The 18,817-nt window shown below is 51.4% G+C and overlaps 1 protein-coding gene across 1 annotated transcript in view; it reads right to left on the bottom strand.

Moving 5' to 3' along the window:
• LOC140404027 (receptor-type tyrosine-protein phosphatase H-like) overlaps positions 1-5,183 on the bottom strand; it is a 96,835-nt gene extending 91,652 nt beyond the window's left edge. The window contains exon 1 of the mRNA XM_072492368.1: positions 4,954-5,183. Within this exon, the coding sequence (XP_072348469.1) occupies positions 4,954-5,010 (57 nt within the window). The 5' untranslated portion in view covers positions 5,011-5,183. The remainder of the gene's footprint in view (positions 1-4,953) is intronic.
• Between the last annotated feature and the right edge of the window lie 13,634 nt (positions 5,184-18,817).

Below are 18,817 nucleotides of genomic sequence, written 5' to 3'. Positions count from 1 at the left end.
GCGAAGGGTTATGGAGGGGGGGGGGGGGTTGCTGGTAGGCAGGAAAGAGGAGTTCAGTCACAATCAGATCAGCCATGGTCTTATTGAATGGCGGTGGAACTGGCCCTAGGAGCCAAGGGCCTCCTCCTGTTCCTCTTTCCTCTAGGTTGCCGATTTACCCAAGAGTATGGCTGATTGACAAAGAATCCTTTAGGTGGAATTTTCGTCCCCGGTGAAGGGGGGGGGGGGGCCGGAAAACGCGGGCAAGCTGTTCATACATCCGGTGACTCGGGCATGATTGGAAAATCCCAGGGCAGCACGGTGGCGCAGTGGCATAGCACTGCGGCCTCACCGTGCCGAGGACCCGGGCTCAATCCCAGCTCTGGGTCACTGTCCGTGTGGAGTTTGCACATTATCCCCATGTCTGCGTGGGTTTCGCCCCCACAACCCAAAGATGTGCAGGCTAGGTGGATTGGCCACGCTAAATTGCCCCTTAATTGAAAAAAAATAATAATTGGGTACTCTAAATTTAAAAAAAAAGGATTGGAAAATCCCACTGGTGGGAGGGGCTGTGGAATTCTACCCTTGAGACCTGAATGTATAGCCCCCGCCCCAGTGCCGGCATTGTGACCGCGCCCCCTTCACTGCTAGCCCAAATCCTCTTTTTAATTGTTCTCGGCATCTGAGGCTAAATTTAGGTTTTATTAAACTGTGGGGTTGTTTTTTTTTGACTTGAGGTTTCAGTTCCCCATAAGTTTCAGTTAATTTCATTTTGTGTGAGGTAATTCTGTTGCGCTTGAGCAGACCACAATGCCGCTGGTAACCGAGTTGGTCCCTGTAACAACTGATAAGAAGGGTGTGACCACACCGGCCCACGGCAATTGCTGGCACGGGTCGACGGAACCGGACGTGACTCAAGGGTTAAAACAGAAGACGAAGGGGCAGCACGGTGGCGCAGTGGTTAGCACTGTTGCCTCACGGTGCCGAAGTCCCGGGTTTGATCCCAGTCCTGGGTCACCGTCCGTGTGAGGTTTGCACATGTCTGCATGGGTCTCGCCCCCAGAACCCAAAGATGTGCAGGGTAGGTGGATTGGCCGCGCTAAACTGCCCCTTAATTGGGAAAAATGAATCGGGTACTCTACATTTATTTTTAAAAAACAGAAGAAGAAAATGGTGCCCAGAACACAACACAACGCCAATTTGGACACGTGTCCCAGCACCGCCCAAGTAATCCCAGGTCAACGACACATAGTGCTCGCCAAGGTCAGCATTAACTGAGCTTCCCCTTTTCACATCAGGAAAATGTTCCACGGGTAGTTTCGGTGCAGTTTTATTCTGAAGTTTTTAAGTTCGGCCGCTATCCTAACACAAAGGCCGAAACTGCCCGCGTACTGGCAATCTGAATAAAACACACTGCTGGAAAATCTCAGCAGATCTGGCAGCGTCTGTGGAGATAGACACAGGGTTCACGTTTCAAGCCCAAAATGGCTCTTCCGAAAAAGAGTGACACAGGCTCGAAACGTTAGCTCTGTTCCTCGCTCCATTGATGCTGCTGAATATTTCCAGCATTTTCCTGTACCTCGCTCATTCACCAGCCATTAGTCTTATGGACTAAGTCCACAAATGGTTGGAGCTGCCAGCGGATCAGATCCCCGGGGACAGTTTCCTGAATGTCCCGATGGCTTCCTCAGTAAAAGTGACCATTCTGGTGACTCCAGCCCTGCGGCCAATGCGATTGACTCTCTGAATCAGCTGTATCAGACCACCACCACAATGACCAAACTTACCCCTCAACGGCAGCTCAAGAGGAGACCCCAGTGCCACCTTCTCAGGGCAACCAGAGATGGGCACTGAATGCCACCCTTTGCCAACTACGCCACCATCCCAACTCTTCTTGCTTCCTAAAAATTCCTCAGTCCTGCAAAATAACTAACAGTGAAACGTCCCGCCCCATGTTACCTTCATCGAACCACTGCAGTGCAGAAGGAGGCCATTCGGCCCATCGAGTCTGCACCGAGCCTCTGAAAGCGCACTTCCGCCAAGCTCACCCTCCCCGCCCTATCCCATTAACCCCTTAGTCTAACCTCCATGTCTTTTTGGACACTAAGGGGCAATTTAGCAATGGCCAATCCACCTAAACTGCACCTCTTTGGACTGTGGGTGGAAACCGGAGCACCCGGAGGAAACCCACGCCGACACGGGGAGAGCGTGCAGACTCCACACAGACAGTCACTCAAGGCCAGATTTGAATCCGGGTCCCTGGTGCTGTGAGGCAGCAGTGCCAACTACTGTGCCACCCGTGCCAACTTCACAATCAATTAATGTGGCCAGGCATTTGTGGAGAGTAAATCTTTCAATGTTAGTCACTAGCTTTTCTGTTTGATTAATCTATCGCCAGTCACAAAGGCACAGAATGTCAACAAGCTCCACAGACGGTTACAGTTCCCTCTTACTACGAGAGTAATTTCACACAGAAACACAGACTTGTTACAGTTCAGAAGCAGGCCATTCGGCCCATCATGTCTGCAGACTGAAGTTAGTGCTGTTTTCCTGCCTTTGCCCCGGAATCTTACACATTCTTCCCTTTCAGGTAACAGTTGAATTAATTCCCTTTTGAATGCTTCAGTTGAAGTTGCCTCTGTGAGAAGCATGGCTGCCCCACATCTCCTTCCAACTATCGCTATCAGCACTTCACATTGGCCAAGTTTGGAGTGGCTCAGATTTGGAAAATCCTGAGCTCTTCCAGCAGTGAAACTCCCTCAGAGCAAAAACGTTTCAACATAACACCAAAATCACATTCGACAGCACTCTCCTCTCCCCATCCCTCACATTCTCCACTCACTCTCCTCTCCCCATCCCTCATACTCCCCTCGCCATCCCTCACACTCCCCACTCAATCTCCCCTCACTCTCCCCTCCCCTCACTCTCCCCTTCCCTCACTCTCCCCTCCTCTCACTCTCCCCTCCCCATCCCTCACCCTCCCCTCACCATCCCTCACACTCCCCACTCAATCTCCTCTCACTCTACCCTCCCCTCACTCTCCCCTCACACTCCCCTCACTCTCCCCTCCCCTCACTCTCCCCTCCCCATCCCTCACTCTCCCCTCACTATCCCCTCCTCTCATTCTCCCCTCACCATTCCTCTCTCCCCTCGCCATCCCTCACTCTCCCCTCCCCTCACTCTCCCCTCCCCTCACTCTCCCCTCCTCTCACTCTCCCTTCCCCATCCCTCACTCTCCCCTCCCCTCACTCTCCCCTCGCCATCCCTCACACTCCCCACTCACTCTGTCCTCACTCTCCCCTTACCGTCTCAGTCACCAGTCAACATCCCTCATTCGCCCCCACTCACTCTCCTCTCGCGAACCCTCACTCTCCTCACTCACTGTCCCTTTATTCTCCCCTCAATATACCCTCTGTCTCTCTTACTCTTCCCACTCACTCTCCCATCGCTAACCCTCACTCTTTCCTCACTAACCCTCAATCTTCCCTCACTATCCCCTTGCTAAGCCTCATTCTTCCCTCGCTCTTCCCTCTACCCCTCATTCTCCCCTTGACAACCCTCATTCTCCCCTCACTAACCCACACTCTCCCCTCACTAACCCTCACTCCCCCAATCTAAACCCTCACTCTCCCCATTCTAACCCTCACTCTCCCCTCGCTAACCTCATTCTCCCCTCACTAACCCTCACACCCTTCCCGTACCAGCCTCCCCGAACAGGCGCCGGAATGTGGCGACTAGGGGCTTTTCACAGTAACTTCATTTGAAGCCTACTTGTGACAATAAGCGATTTTCATTTCATTTTCATTTTTCACTCTCCCCATTCTAACCCTCACTCTCCCCTCGCTAACCTCATTCTCCCCTCAGTAACCCTCACTCTCCCCATTCTAACCCTCACTCTCCCCTCACGAACCTCATTCTCCCCTCAGTAACCCTCACTCTCCCCATTCTAACCCTCACTCTCCCCTCGTGAACCTCATTCTCCCCTCAGTAACCCTCACTCTCCCCATTCTAACCCTCACTCTCCCCTCGCGAACCTCATTCTCCCCTCCGTAACCCTCACTCTCCCCATTCTAACCCTCACTCTCCCCTCGCGAACCTCATTCTCCCCTCAGTAACCCTCACTCGCCCCATTCTAACCCTCACTCTCCCCTCGCGAACCTCATTCTCCCCTCCGTAACCCTCACTCTCCCCATTCTAACCCTCACTCTCCCCTCGCGAACCTCATTCTCCCCTCAGTAACCCTCACTCTCCCCATTCTAACCCTCACTCTCCCCTCGCGAACCTCATTCTCCCCTCCGTAACCCTCACTCTCCCCATTCTAACCCTCACTCTCCCCTCGCGAACCTCATTCTCCCCTCCGTAACCCTCACTCTCCCCATTCTAACCCTCACTCTCCCCTCACGAACCTCATTCTCCCCTCAGTAACCCTCACTCTCCCCATTCTAACCCTCACTCTCCCCTCGCGAACCTCAATCTCCCCTCCGTAACCCTCAACTCGCCCCATTCTAACCCTCACTCTCCCCTCGCGAACCTCATTCTCCCCTCCGTAACCCTCACTCTCCCCATTCTAACCCTCACTCTCCCCTCGCGAACCTCATTCTCCCCTCAGTAACCCTCACTCTCCCCATTCTAACCCTCACTCTCCCCTCGCGAACCTCATTCTCCCCTCCGTAACCCTCACTCTCCCCATTCTAACCCTCACTCTCCCCTGACTAACCCTCACTCTCTCAACTCTAACCCTCACTCTCCCCACTCTCCCCTCGCGAACCTCATTCTCCCCTCACTCTCCCCTCCTCTGCATGCACTATCTCCCCCCATCCCCTGGGGGGGGGGAGGGGTGATACTTAACAATTAAACTTGGCCAGACGCATCTCACCGCAAGCAATAAATAAAACAGGTATCCCGTGTCCAGACAAGCAGGACTGCGAGTGGGGAAGGATCTGGCAGTGAGGGATGGGGAATGGGAGCTCTTACCCAGACCGCGATCAGTATCAGCAGCAGCAACAGCTCGGGGCTGTCTCTGGGATCCATCCCAGGCTCGATTCCACAGCAAATCACCAGCTCCAACTCAGCAATCCCTGTGGCGATGGTCTGTGCTGGAGAATGCCCCTCATTCCAGGCCAGCCAGGCACTGACACCCCCCTCCCACCTAACCCCAACTCTTACTGTGTCAAAATCTAACCCCAGATCGGAGCGGCGTGGACTTAGCTCAGCCCAGCCCAATGAGGAAGTGAAAGGTTTGTATTTGAGCTCCGGCTTTATCACACACACACACACACAGAGCTGCTGCCAGGTAGCTCAATCCCAGGACCAGCGTTCATTTCATGCTGCGTGTGTGTGTGTGTGTGTGTGTGCTGGGATTTGCTTATTATTAAACTTTTTTAGCTTGTTGCTTTTTGCAGATTTCTGTTTATTTTCCCTCACCTGTTTCAGCCAAATTTAAGAATCATTGTTGTCCCATGTCTTATCCATTCTGCTCCCTCCCCCCCCCCCCCCCCCCCCCGCTGCATTAAGTAACACACAAAGTTCAAAAGCCTGTCTGTCACCTGGGATTTAAACCTGGATCTAAACACAGGTGTGGATTTGCTGGAAGCACATGCAGTCTCTCTCTCTTGCCTACTCTGTTTGGCAAATTGAGAGTGAGACCCACCCCTCCCCAGGCAAGGGATTTGTAATTATAATCTTTTTATTATTGCCACAAGTACCCTCTCGCCCGCCTCTTCCCACTGATTGAAAATTTGATCCCAAAATAACCTGATCGCCAGTAGAATTTCCTTTGTTTCACAAGATGTGGGTTAGGCTGGCATCCACCCATCCCTAATTGCCCCCGAGGAGGTGTTGGCAAGCATTCTTCTTCAACTGCTGCAGTCCCATGTGGCGTAGGTCCACCCACAGTGCTGCTAGAAAGGAAGTTCCCGGATTTTGAGGCAAGTACAGGTGGAGGTAACAATTGCAATGCCAGCCCTGTTGACCCGGCAAGGCCTCCACCCGCCCCCCCCCCCCCCTTACTAATATCTGGGAGCTGGTGCCAAAGTTGGGGGAGCTGTCTCAACAGACTTGTCAAGCATCAGCCTGACATGGTCATGCTCACAGAAGCATACCTTACAGACAACGCCCCAGATACTTCTATTACCATTCCTGGGGGTGCAGAGGATACTGGAAGTCTGCAGAGGGATTTGGATAGGCTAAGTGAATGGGCTTGGGTCTGGCAGATGGAATACAATGTTGACAAATGTGAGGTTATCCATTTTGATAGGAATAACAGCAAAAGGGATTATTATTTAAATGATAAAATATTAAAACATGCTGCTGTGCGGAGAGACCGGGGTGTGCTAGTGCATGAGTCGCAAAAAGTTGGTTTGCAGGTGCAACTGATGATTAAGAAGGCAAATGGAATTTTGCCCTTCATTGCTAGAGGGATGGAGTTTAAGACTAGGGAGGTTCTGCTGCAATTGTATAAGGTGTTAGTGAGGCCACACCTGGAGTATTGTGTTCAGTTTTGGTCTCCTTACTTGAGAAAGGACGTACTGGCGCTGGAGGGTGTGCAGAGGAGATTCACTAGGTTCATCCCAGAGTTGAGGGGGTTGGATTACGAGGAGAGGTTGAGTAGACTGGGACTGTACTCGGAATTTAGAAGGATGCGGGGGGGTGTCGTGATGTTCACCCTGGGATAACACGGACTGCACACGCTGCAATGAACTGATCAAGTATACAGCAAATGTGGGTTCAATATAAGATTTATTGAACTTCAGTAACGAAGCACACAGCTGCCTGTGGATTGACCCTCTGCTACTCTAAGTAAACTAACATTAATTATCTAGACTAGACTAGCTCTGATCCACGTGTAGAAGGTGTTGAATGATTTGTACACCCTGACTGTCACTACAGTTGTCACCAGTGGAAAGAGGCGGAGTGCTGATGCCTCGTGTGTTTTATAGTTGGAAGCCCCCCTCGGGTATCCTGTCTTGTGATTGGTCGTGTTCTGTTCTGTATATTGATTGGCTCACTTGGGTGTCTGTCAGTGCCTGCTTTTACCTCATGATGTGCATGGGTGCATATTATGACAGGGGGATCTTATAGAAACATATAAAATTATGAAGGGAATAGATAGGATAGATGCGGGCCGGTTGTTTCCACTGGCGGGTGAAAGCAGAACTAGGGGGCATAGCCTCAAAATAAGGGGAAGTAGATTTATGACTGAGTTTAGGAGGAACTTCTTCACCCAAAGGGTTGTGAATCTATGGAATTCCTTGCCCAGTGAAGCAGTTGAGGCTCCTTCATTAAGTGTTTTTAAGATAGAGATAGTTTTTTGAAGAATAAAGGGATTAAGGGTTATGGTGTTCGGGCCGGAAAGTGGAGCTGAGTCCACAAAAGATCAGCCATGATCTCATTGAATGGTGGAGCAGGCTCGAGGGGCCAGATGGCCTACTCCTGCTCCTAGTTCTTATGTTCTTATGTTCACCGGCAAGACAGACGCAGCAGAGGTTGCTCGGTTCGTCCCCCGCCACCGATTGCCGTATGCGACCTGCGGCTCTGTGGTCAAGCTGTTCAACGGCCAACGCAACGCCCGCGTGCACTCCCACGACGTGACGTACAGGCCGGGAAGTGGTCAGCAGTCTGCGACCGAGGTCGATGCAGCTACTGGACAGTGAGAAGGAAACCAGACCAGGTTTGTCAGCCAGGGATACTGATCAAACGAGGCCAGTCAATACGGCTGACACAGATCAAGACTGGAAGAAACCTACACAGTCATCACTTTGCGTCACCACTCGCTGGAAACCAGGAAGTAAGTGCTTTTGGTGAGAATGGAGCAGGCGGTGACTTGGATGTTTGGATATTGCAATGCAGTGGAACCAGTAAGAGAGATTGTGACATTGTGTATGCTTGCAAGTTACTTCATCGCCCCTAAAGTCGTGGTTTGTAAAGTAAAAACAAGATTGTACTTTTATCTACATTTGTTTCAATTTCTAAAGAAATGGGAATATAGTTAAAACAAAGTTTGTGTGTTAACGTAGGGATGTGCATGTTCAACTGGAATTGTTCTAATTTTCAGTAGTAAAAAGTCACAAACTTGGAAAAATCAGGTATTGGAAATAAAGTTTCAAAAAAGAATGCCAGCTGTGACCGGCCTTTAGATATGAACGATGGAGTCATTCAGCCAGTAGCAGCGGCAGAGAGAAGGTCATGGGTCCGGCGTGCACAATGGCGCCACGCGTCCTGTACGTCTGTAGCCACCTGGGTTGGCCACTTCCCGACTTAAAATGGAGAACTGCAAAGGCTGCAGGGAAATTCAGCCAACACAGGCAAAGACTAGCAAATACAGAAATCATGTGTATTGAAACCTGCAAAACAACCAGACAGCACTGAAACCAGCAGCCATCCGCATAGTAATGAGCGATCCCCGGGCACAATGGCAACAGTTAAGGTGAATAAAGCCAAGCCAGACTCCTCGGCGCCAGCAGGAGCCAAGACAAAGGAAGGTCAACGGACATTTAGGGACCGCCCAGCGATCAGGGAACATTTCCAGTATTGGAGAAATTGATCCAAGTGATCGGAACGCAGTCCAATCACTTGTAACCAGGTACGGGGTCCGCCCCGAAGGGCGGGAAGCCCCTGGGGACTATAAAGTAAAGCCCCCAAGTTCAAATCATCCTTCTTTGACAGGGTCACTCAGCAACTCGAATCAACCCGTGAGAGTGACCTGTCTCACCTGCCGCCAACCAAGTAAGTCTCAAATCAACGCTCGCTACGAGATAGGCGCTCCTAGCTACCAGTCCATATCAGCTTTTGAATCCTGCAGACTCAGGACCCGAACGAAAGGCCATTTGTTCCCCTGACCTGGTGGGCCAATTCCGAAGCTAAGTATAGGCCTGTTAGTGATAGGAATAGCCTAGAAAGTAGAGTTTATGCATGAGTAGTGATTTACTGTGTGTAATAAATGTGTTTTGATTTGAATCTTACTAATTGGTGTGTCGGTTTATTGATCATTACTTGAACTTGAACCTCGTGGCGGTATCATAAAGATACCTGGCGACTCGAGAGCAAAGGTTAAACAAACAGAGCAAATTACGATTGAAGAGCCAACCAAAAGTTAGCAACAGTTCATGCTTTGGGCGCCAAATCATGGAGGAGAGATTCCTCCATTTTGTAGCTGGCAGCAAGCAAGCAACAGGACGGTGTGAAGAACCGAAGACGGATTATTTCGTAATAAGCAGAGAGGATCCGAGGCACAAACAGGCCAGGATCTCACAAGTGAATCTGCTGGAGGCAGCTTCTAAGGAGAGTCCAAAGCAGTGCTGGTGTGAGTTGACCCAGAACTCCAGCGCCGCTGGTGAACAAACAATGAAGAAGAAACTGAAATCTGGAACAAAGCAGTGTGAAGGTGATTTCTTGAGGTATGTCTTTAATTGTGCCAATGCAAATCAGGATGCGAAGCCCATGTGTGTTACATACAGGGGATTACTGGCAAATTAAAGCTTAAACCCCTCAAATCTTCAAAGGCATTTGAAGAGGTGAGGTCAACGACAAACCTCTTGATTTTTTTCAAGGGATGCAGCGAGTACTTAAATCGCCAGCTGAGGTCCTTCGCAGGAATGTAATATTGAATGACGAATCGAGTGAGATTCTGAGGACCAAGCAGGCTCACCTGCCGCAATAATGGTGTGTTGCGAAGGTCGGCCGGCCTGGGTTGCTAAGGTCAGCCAGTTGGTAAAAGCGGGTCCCGGGAAAAAAAAGTTTGAAAAACACTGCACTGTGCAGTGCACTAACCGGCTGTACAGTGCACTAACCGGATGTACAGTGCACTAACCGGCTGTACACTGCACTAACCGGCTGTACAGTGCACTAACCGGCTGTACACTGCACTAACCGGCTGTAAAGTGCACTAACCGGCTGTACAGTGCACTAACCGGCTGTACACTGCACTAACCGGCTGTACAGTGCACTAACCGGCTGTACAGTGCACTAACCGGCTGTACACGGCACTAACCGGCTGTACACGGCACTAACCGGCTGTACAGTGCACTAACCGGCTGTACAGTGCACTAACCGGCTTTACAGTGCACTAACCGGCTGTACAGTGCACTATCTGGCTGTACAATGCACTAACCGGCTGTACACGGCACTAACCGGCTGTACAGTGCACTAACCAGCTGTACAGTGCACTAACCGGCTGTACAGTGCACTAACCGGCTTTACAGTGCACTAACCGGCTGTACACGGCACTAACCGGCTGTACAGTGCACTAACCGGCTGTACAGTGCACTAACCGGCTGTACACGGCACTAACCGGCTGTACAGTGCACTAACTGGCTGTACACTGCACTAACCGGCTGCACATTGCACTAACCGGCTATACACTGCACTAACTGGCTGTACACTGCACTAACCGGCTGCACATTACACTAACCGGCTATACACTGCACTAACCAGCTGCACATTGCATTAACCGGCTGCACATTGCACTAACCGGCTGTACATTGCATTAACCGGCTGTACATTGCATTAACCGGCTGTACAGTGCACTAATTGGCTGTTCAGTGCACTAACCGACTGTACAGTGTACGAACCGGCTGTACAGTGCACCAACCGGCTGTACAGTGCACTAATCGGCTGTACAGTGCACTAACTGGCTGTACACTGCACTACCTGGCTGTACACTGCACTAACCGGCTGTACAGTGCAATAACTGGCTGTTCAGTGCACTAACTGGCTGTACAGTGCATTAACTGGCTGTTCAGTGCACTAACCGACTGTACAGTACACTAATCGGCTGTACAGTGCACTAACTGGCTGTGCACTGCACTCACTGGCTGTACACTGCACTAACCGGCTGTACAGTGCACTAATCGGCTGTACAGTGCACTATCCGACTGTACAGTGCACTAACCGACTGTACAGTGCACTAACCGGCTGTACAGTGCACTAACCGACTGTACAGTGCACTAACCGGCTGTACATTGCCCTAACTGGCTGTACATTGCACTAACTGGCTGTACAGTGCACTAACCGACTGTACAGTGCACTAACCGGCTGTATATTGCACTAACCGAATATAAAATTCATTAACTGGCTGGACAGTGCACTAACAGGCTGCACAGTGCATTAACTGGCTGTACACTGCACTCACTGGCTGTTCACTGCACTAAACGGCTGTACAGTGGACTAACCGGCTGTGCAGTGCACTAACCGGCTGTACAGTGCACTAACCGGCTGTGCAGTGCACTAACCGGCTGTACAGTGCACTAACCGACTGTACAGTGCACTAACCGGCTGTACAGTGCACTAACCGACTGTACAGTGCACTAACCGGCTGTACATTGCCCTAACTGGCTGTACATTGCACTAACTGGCTGTACAGTGCACTAACCGACTGTAAAGTGCACTAACCGGCTGTATATTGCACTAACCGAATATAAAATTCATTAACTGGCTGGACAGTGCACTAACAGGCTGTACAGTGCATTAACTGGCTGTACACTGCACTCACTGGCTGTTCACTGCACTAACCGGCTGTACAGTGCACTAACCGGCTGTACAGTGCACTAACCGGCTGTGCAGTGCACTAACCGGCTGTGCAGTGCACTAACCGGCTGTGCAGTGCACTAACCGGCTGTACAGTGCACTAACCGGCTATACACTGCACTAACTGGCTGTACACTGCACTAACCGGCTGCACATTGCACTAACCGGCTATACACTGCACAAACTGGCTGTACACTGCACTAACCGGCTGCACATTGCATTAACTGGCTGCACATTGCACTAACCGGCTGTACATTGCATTAACTGGCTGTACAGTGCACTAACCAGCTTTACAGTGCACTAACCGGCTGTACACGGCACTAACCGGCTGTACAGTGCACTAACTGGCTGTGCAGTGCACTAACCGGCTGTACAGTGCACTAACCGGCTATACACTGCACTAACTGGCTGTACACTGCACTAACCGGCTGCACATTGCACTAACCGGCTATACACTGCACTAACCGGCTGCACATTGCACTAACCAGCTATACACTGCACTAACTGGCTGTACACTGCACTAACCGGCTGCACATTGCACTAACCGGCTATACACTGCACTAACTGGCTGTACACTGCACTAACCGGCTGCACATTGCATTAACTGGCTGTAAAGTGCACTAACCGACTGTATAGTGCACTAACTGGCTGTTCAGTGCACTAAACGACTGTACAGTGCACTACCCGGCTGTACAGTGCACTACTCGGCTGTACAGTGCACTAACCGGCTGTACAGTGCACTAATCGGCTGTACATTGCACTAACCGGCTGTTCAGTGCACTAACCGACTGTACAGTGCACTAACTGGCTATACACTGCACTAACCGGCTGTAAAGTGCACTAACCGGCTGTACAGTGCACTAACCGACTGTACAGTGCACTAACCAGCTGTAAAGTGCACTAACCGGCTGTACAGTGCACTAACCGGCTGTACATTGCCCTAACTGGCTGCACATTGCACTAACTGGCTGTACAGTGTACTAACTGGCTGTACAGTGCACTAACTGGCTGTACACTGCACTAACTGGCTGTACGTTGCACTAACCGGCTGTACATTGCACTCACCGGCTGTACACTGCACTAACTGGCTGTACATTGCACTAACCGGCTGTACATTGCCCTAACTGGCTGTACATTGCACTAGCCGGCTGTACAGTGCACTAACTGGCTGTACAGTGCACTAACTGGCTGTACACTGCACTAACCGACTGTACAGTGCACTAACCGGCTGTACATTGCACTAATCGACTGTACAGTGCACTAACCGGCTGTACATTGCCCTAACTGGCTGTACAGTGCACTAACCGACTGTACAGTGCTCTCACCGACTGTAAAGTGCACAACCGGCTGTACAGTGCACTAACCGGCTGTACAGTGCACTAACGGACTGTACAGTGTACGAACCGGCTGTACAGTGCACTATCCGACTGTACAGTGTACTAACCGGCTGTACAGTGTACTAACCGGCTGTACAGTGCACTAACCGACTGTACAGTGTACTAACCGGCTGTACAGTGCACTAACCGGCTGTACCGTGCACTAACCGACTGTACAGTGTACTAACCGGCTGTACAGTGCACTAACGGACTGTAGAGTGCACTAACCGGCTGTACTGTGCACTAACCGGCTGTACAGTGTACTAATCGGCTGTATAATGCACTAACCGGCTGTACAGTGCACTAATCGGCTGTACAGTGCACTAACCGGCTGTACAGTGCACTAACCGACTGTACAGTGCACTAATCGGCTGTACAGTGCACTAACCGGCTGTACAGTGCACAAACCTACTGTACAGTGTACGAACTGGCTGCACAGTGCACTAACCGACTGTACAGTGCACTAACCAGCTGTAAAGTGCACTAACCTGCTGTACAGTGCACTAACCGGCTGTACAGTGCACTAACTGGCTGTACAGTGCACTAACTGGCTGTACACGGCACTAACCGGCTGTACAGTGCACTAACCGGCTGTACAGTGCACGAACCGGCTGTGCAGTGCACGAACCGGCTGTGCACTAAGTGGCTGTGCAGTGCACTAACCTGCTGTACAGTGCACTAACCGGCTGTACAGTGCACTAACTGGCTGTACAGTGCACTAACTGGCTGTACACGGCACTAACCGGCTGTACATTGCACTAACCGGCTGTACAGTGCACTAACCGGCTGTACAGTGCACTAACCGGCTGTGCAGTGCACTAACCGACTGTGCAGTGCACGAACCGGCTGTGCACTAAGTGGCTGTGCAGTGCACTAACCGGCTGTACAGTGCACTAACCGGCTGTTCAGTGCACTAACCGACTGTACAGTGCACTAACTGGCTGTACATTTCACTAACTGGCTGTACAGTGCACTAACTGACTGTACATTGCACTAACCGGCTGTACAGTGCACTAACCGGCTGCACAGTGCACTCACCGACTGTACAGTGTACTAACCGGCTGTACAGTGTACTAACTGGCTGTACAGTGCACTAACCGACTGTACAGTGCACTAACCGACTGTACAGTGCACTAACCGACTGTGCAGTGCACTAACCGGCTGTACAGTGCACTAGCCGGCTGTACAGTGCACTAACTGGCTGCACATTGCACTAACTGGCTGTACAGTGTACTAACTGGCTGTACACTGCACTAACTGGCTGTACGTTGCACTAACCGGCTGTACATTGCACTCACCGGCTGTACACTGCACTAACTGGCTGTACATTGCACTAACCGGCTGTACATTGCCCTAACTGGCTGTACATTGCACTAGCCGGCTGTACAGTGCACTAACTGGCTGTACAGTGCACTAACTGGCTGTACACTGCACTAACCGACTGTACAGTGCACTAACCGGCTGTACATTGCACTAATCGACTGTACAGTGCACTAACCGGCTGTACATTGCCCTAACTGGCTGTACAGTGCACTAACCGACTGTACAGTGCTCTCACCGACTGTAAAGTGCACAACCGGCTGTACAGTGCACTAACCGGCTGTACAGTGCACTAACGGACTGTACAGTGTACGAACCGGCTGTACAGTTCACTATCCGACTGTACAGTGTACTAACCGGCTGTACAGTGTACTAACCGGCTGTACAGTGCACTAACCGACTGTACAGTGTACTAACCGGCTGTACAGTGCACTAACCGGCTGTACCGTGCACTAACCGACTGTACAGTGTACTAACCGGCTGTACAGTGCACTAACGGACTGTAGAGTGCACTAACCGGCTGTACTGTGCACTAACCGGCTGTACAGTGTACTAATCGGCTGTATAATGCACTAACCGGCTGTACAGTGCACTAATCGGCTGTACAGTGCACTAACCGGCTGTACAGTGCACTAACCGGCTGTACAGTGCACTAACCGACTGTACAGTGCACTAATCGGCTGTACAGTGCACTAACCGGCTGTACAGTGCACAAACCTACTGTACAGTGTACGAACAGGCTGCACAGTGCACTAACCGACTGTACAGTGCACTAACCAGCTGTAAAGTGCACTAACCTGCTGTACAGTGCACTAACCGGCTGTACAGTGCACTAACTGGCTGTACAGTGCATAACTGGCTGTACACGGCACTAACCGGCTGTACAGTGCACTAACCGGCTGTACAGTGCACGAACCGGCTGTGCAGTGCACGAACCGGCTGTGCACTAAGTGGCTGTGCAGTGCACTAACCGGCTGTACAGTGCACTAACCGGCTGTTCAGTGCCCTAACCGACTGTACAGTGCACTAACCAACTGTACAGTGCACTAACTGGCTGTACATTTCACTAACTGACTGTACATTGCACTAACCGGCTGTACAGTGCACTAACCGGCTGTACAATGCACTAACCGGCTGTGCAGTGCACTAACCGACTGTGCAGTGCACGAACCGGCTGTACAGTGCACTAACCGGCTGTGCAGTGCACTAACCGACTGTGCAGTGCACGAACCGGCTGTGCACTAAGTGGCTGTGCAGTGCACTAACCGGCTGTACAGTGCACTAACCGGCTGTTCAGTGCCCTAAGCGACTGTACAGTGCACTAACCGACTGTTCAGTGCACTAACTGGCTGTACATTTCGCTAACTGGCTGTACAGTGCACTAACTGACTGTACATTGCACTAACCGGCTGTACAGTGCACTAACCGGCTGTACAGTGCACTAACCGGCTGTGCAGTGCACTAACCGACTGTGCAGTGCACGAACCGGCTGTGCACTAAGTGGCTGTGCAGTGCACTAATCGGCTGTATAATGCACTAACCGGCTGTACTGTGCACTAACCGGCTGTACAGTGTACTAATCGGCTGTATAATGCACTAACCGGCTGTACAGTGCACTAATCGGCTGTACAGTGCACTAACCGGCTGTACAGTGCACTAACCGACTGTACAGTGCACTAATCGGCTGTACAGTGCACTAACCGGCTGTACAGTGCACAAACCTACTGTACAGTGTACGAACTGGCTGCACAGTGCACTAACCGACTGTACAGTGCACTAACCAGCTGTAAAGTGCACTAACCTGCTGTACAGTGCACTAACCGGCTGTACAGTGCACTAACTGGCTGTACAGTGCACTAACTGGCTGTACACGGCACTAACCGGCTGTACAGTGCACTAACCGGCTGTACAGTGCACGAACCGGCTGTGCAGTGCACGAACCGGCTGTGCACTAAGTGGCTGTGCAGTGCACTAACCTGCTGTACAGTGCACTAACCGGCTGTACAGTGCACTAACTGGCTGTACAGTGCACTAACTGGCTGTACACGGCACTAACCGGCTGTACATTGCACTAACCGGCTGTACAGTGCACTAACCGGCTGTACAGTGCACTAACCGGCTGTGCAGTGCACTAACCGACTGTGCAGTGCACGAACCGGCTGTGCACTAAGTGGCTGTGCAGTGCACTAACCGGCTGTACAGTGCACTAACCGGCTGTTCAGTGCACTAACCGACTGTACAGTGCACTAACTGGCTGTACATTTCACTAACTGGCTGTACAGTGCACTAACTGACTGTACATTGCACTAACCGGCTGTACAGTGCACTAACCGGCTGCACAGTGCACTCACCGACTGTACAGTGTACTAACCGGCTGTACAGTGTACTAACTGGCTGTACAGTGCACTAACCGACTGTACAGTGCACTAACCGACTGTACAGTGCACTAACCGACTGTGCAGTGCACTAACCGGCTGTACAGTGCACTAGCCGGCTGTACAGTGCACTAACTGGCTGCACATTGCACTAACTGGCTGTACAGTGTACTAACTGGCTGTACACTGCACTAACTGGCTGTACGTTGCACTAACCGGCTGTACATTGCACTCACCGGCTGTACACTGCACTAACTGGCTGTACATTGCACTAACCGGCTGTACATTGCCCTAACTGGCTGTACATTGCACTAGCCGGCTGTACAGTGCACTAACTGGCTGTACAGTGCACTAACTGGCTGTACACTGCACTAACCGACTGTACAGTGCACTAACCGGCTGTACATTGCACTAATCGACTGTACAGTGCACTAACCGGCTGTACATTGCCCTAACTGGCTGTACAGTGCACTAACCGACTGTACAGTGCTCTCACCGACTGTAAAGTGCACAACCGGCTGTACAGTGCACTAACCGGCTGTACAGTGCACTAACGGACTGTACAGTGTACGAACCGGCTGTACAGTTCACTATCCGACTGTACAGTGTACTAACCGGCTGTACAGTGTACTAACCGGCTGTACAGTGCACTAACCGACTGTACAGTGTACTAACCGGCTGTACAGTGCACTAACCGGCTGTACCGTGCACTAACCGACTGTACAGTGTACTAACCGGCTGTACAGTGCACTAACGGACTGTAGAGTGCACTAACCGGCTGTACTGTGCACTAACCGGCTGTACAGTGTACTAATCGGCTGTATAATGCACTAACCGGCTGTACAGTGCACTAATCGGCTGTACAGTGCACTAACCGGCTGTACAGTGCACTAACCGGCTGTACAGTGCACTAACCGACTGTACAGTGCACTAATCGGCTGTACAGTGCACTAACCGGCTGTACAGTGCACAAACCTACTGTACAGTGTACGAACAGGCTGCACAGTGCACTAACCGACTGTACAGTGCACTAACCAGCTGTAAAGTGCACTAACCTGCTGTACAGTGCACTAACCGGCTGTACAGTGCACTAACTGGCTGTACAGTGCATAACTGGCTGTACACGGCACTAACCGGCTGTACAGTGCACTAACCGGCTGTACAGTGCACGAACCGGCTGTGCAGTGCACGAACCGGCTGTGCACTAAGTGGCTGTGCAGTGCACTAACCGGCTGTACAGTGCACTAACCGGCTGTTCAGTGCCCTAACCGACTGTACAGTGCACTAACCAACTGTACAGTGCACTAACTGGCTGTACATTTCACTAACTGACTGTACATTGCACTAACCGGCTGTACAGTGCACTAACCGGCTGTACAATGCACTAACCGGCTGTGCAGTGCACTAACCGACTGTGCAGTGCACGAACCGGCTGTACAGTGCACTAACCGGCTGTGCAGTGCACTAACCGACTGTGCAGTGCACGAACCGGCTGTGCACTAAGTGGCTGTGCAGTGCACTAACCGGCTGTACAGTGCACTAACCGGCTGTTCAGTGCCCTAAGCGACTGTACAGTGCACTAACCGACTGTTCAGTGCACTAACTGGCTGTACATTTCGCTAACTGGCTGTACAGTGCACTAACTGACTGTACATTGCACTAACCGGCTGTACAGTGCACTAACCGGCTGTACAGTGCACTAACCGGCTGTGCAGTGCACTAACCGACTGTGCAGTGCACGAACCGGCTGTGCACTAAGTGGCTGTGCAGTGCACTAACCGGCTGTACAGTGCACTAACCGGCTGTTCAGTGCACTAACCGACTGTACAGTGCACTAACTGGCTGTACATTTCACTAACTGGCTGTACAGTGCACTAACTGACTGTACATTGCACTAACCGGCTGTACAGTGCACTAACCGGCTGCACAGTGCACTCACCGACTGTACAGTGTACTAACCGGCTGTACAGTGTACTAACTGGCTGTACAGTGCACTAACCGACTGTACAGTGCACTAACCGACTGTACAGTGCACTAACCGACTGTGCAGTGCACTAACCGGCTGTACAGTGCACTAGCCGGCTGTACAGTGCACTAACCGGCTGTGCACTAAGTGGCTGTGCAGTGCACTAACCGGCTGTACAGTGCACTAACCGGCTGTACAGTACACTAACCGGCTGTACAATGCACTAAGTGGCTGGACAGTGCACTAACCGGCTGTACAGTGCACTAGCCGGCTGTACA

This window comes from Scyliorhinus torazame, chromosome 29, assembly GCF_047496885.1.
Source record: "Scyliorhinus torazame isolate Kashiwa2021f chromosome 29, sScyTor2.1, whole genome shotgun sequence".
Lineage (NCBI taxonomy): Eukaryota > Metazoa > Chordata > Chondrichthyes > Carcharhiniformes > Scyliorhinidae > Scyliorhinus > Scyliorhinus torazame.
Note: the sequence above shows the minus strand (reverse complement) of the source record. Positions and strands in the feature narration are given on the sequence as shown.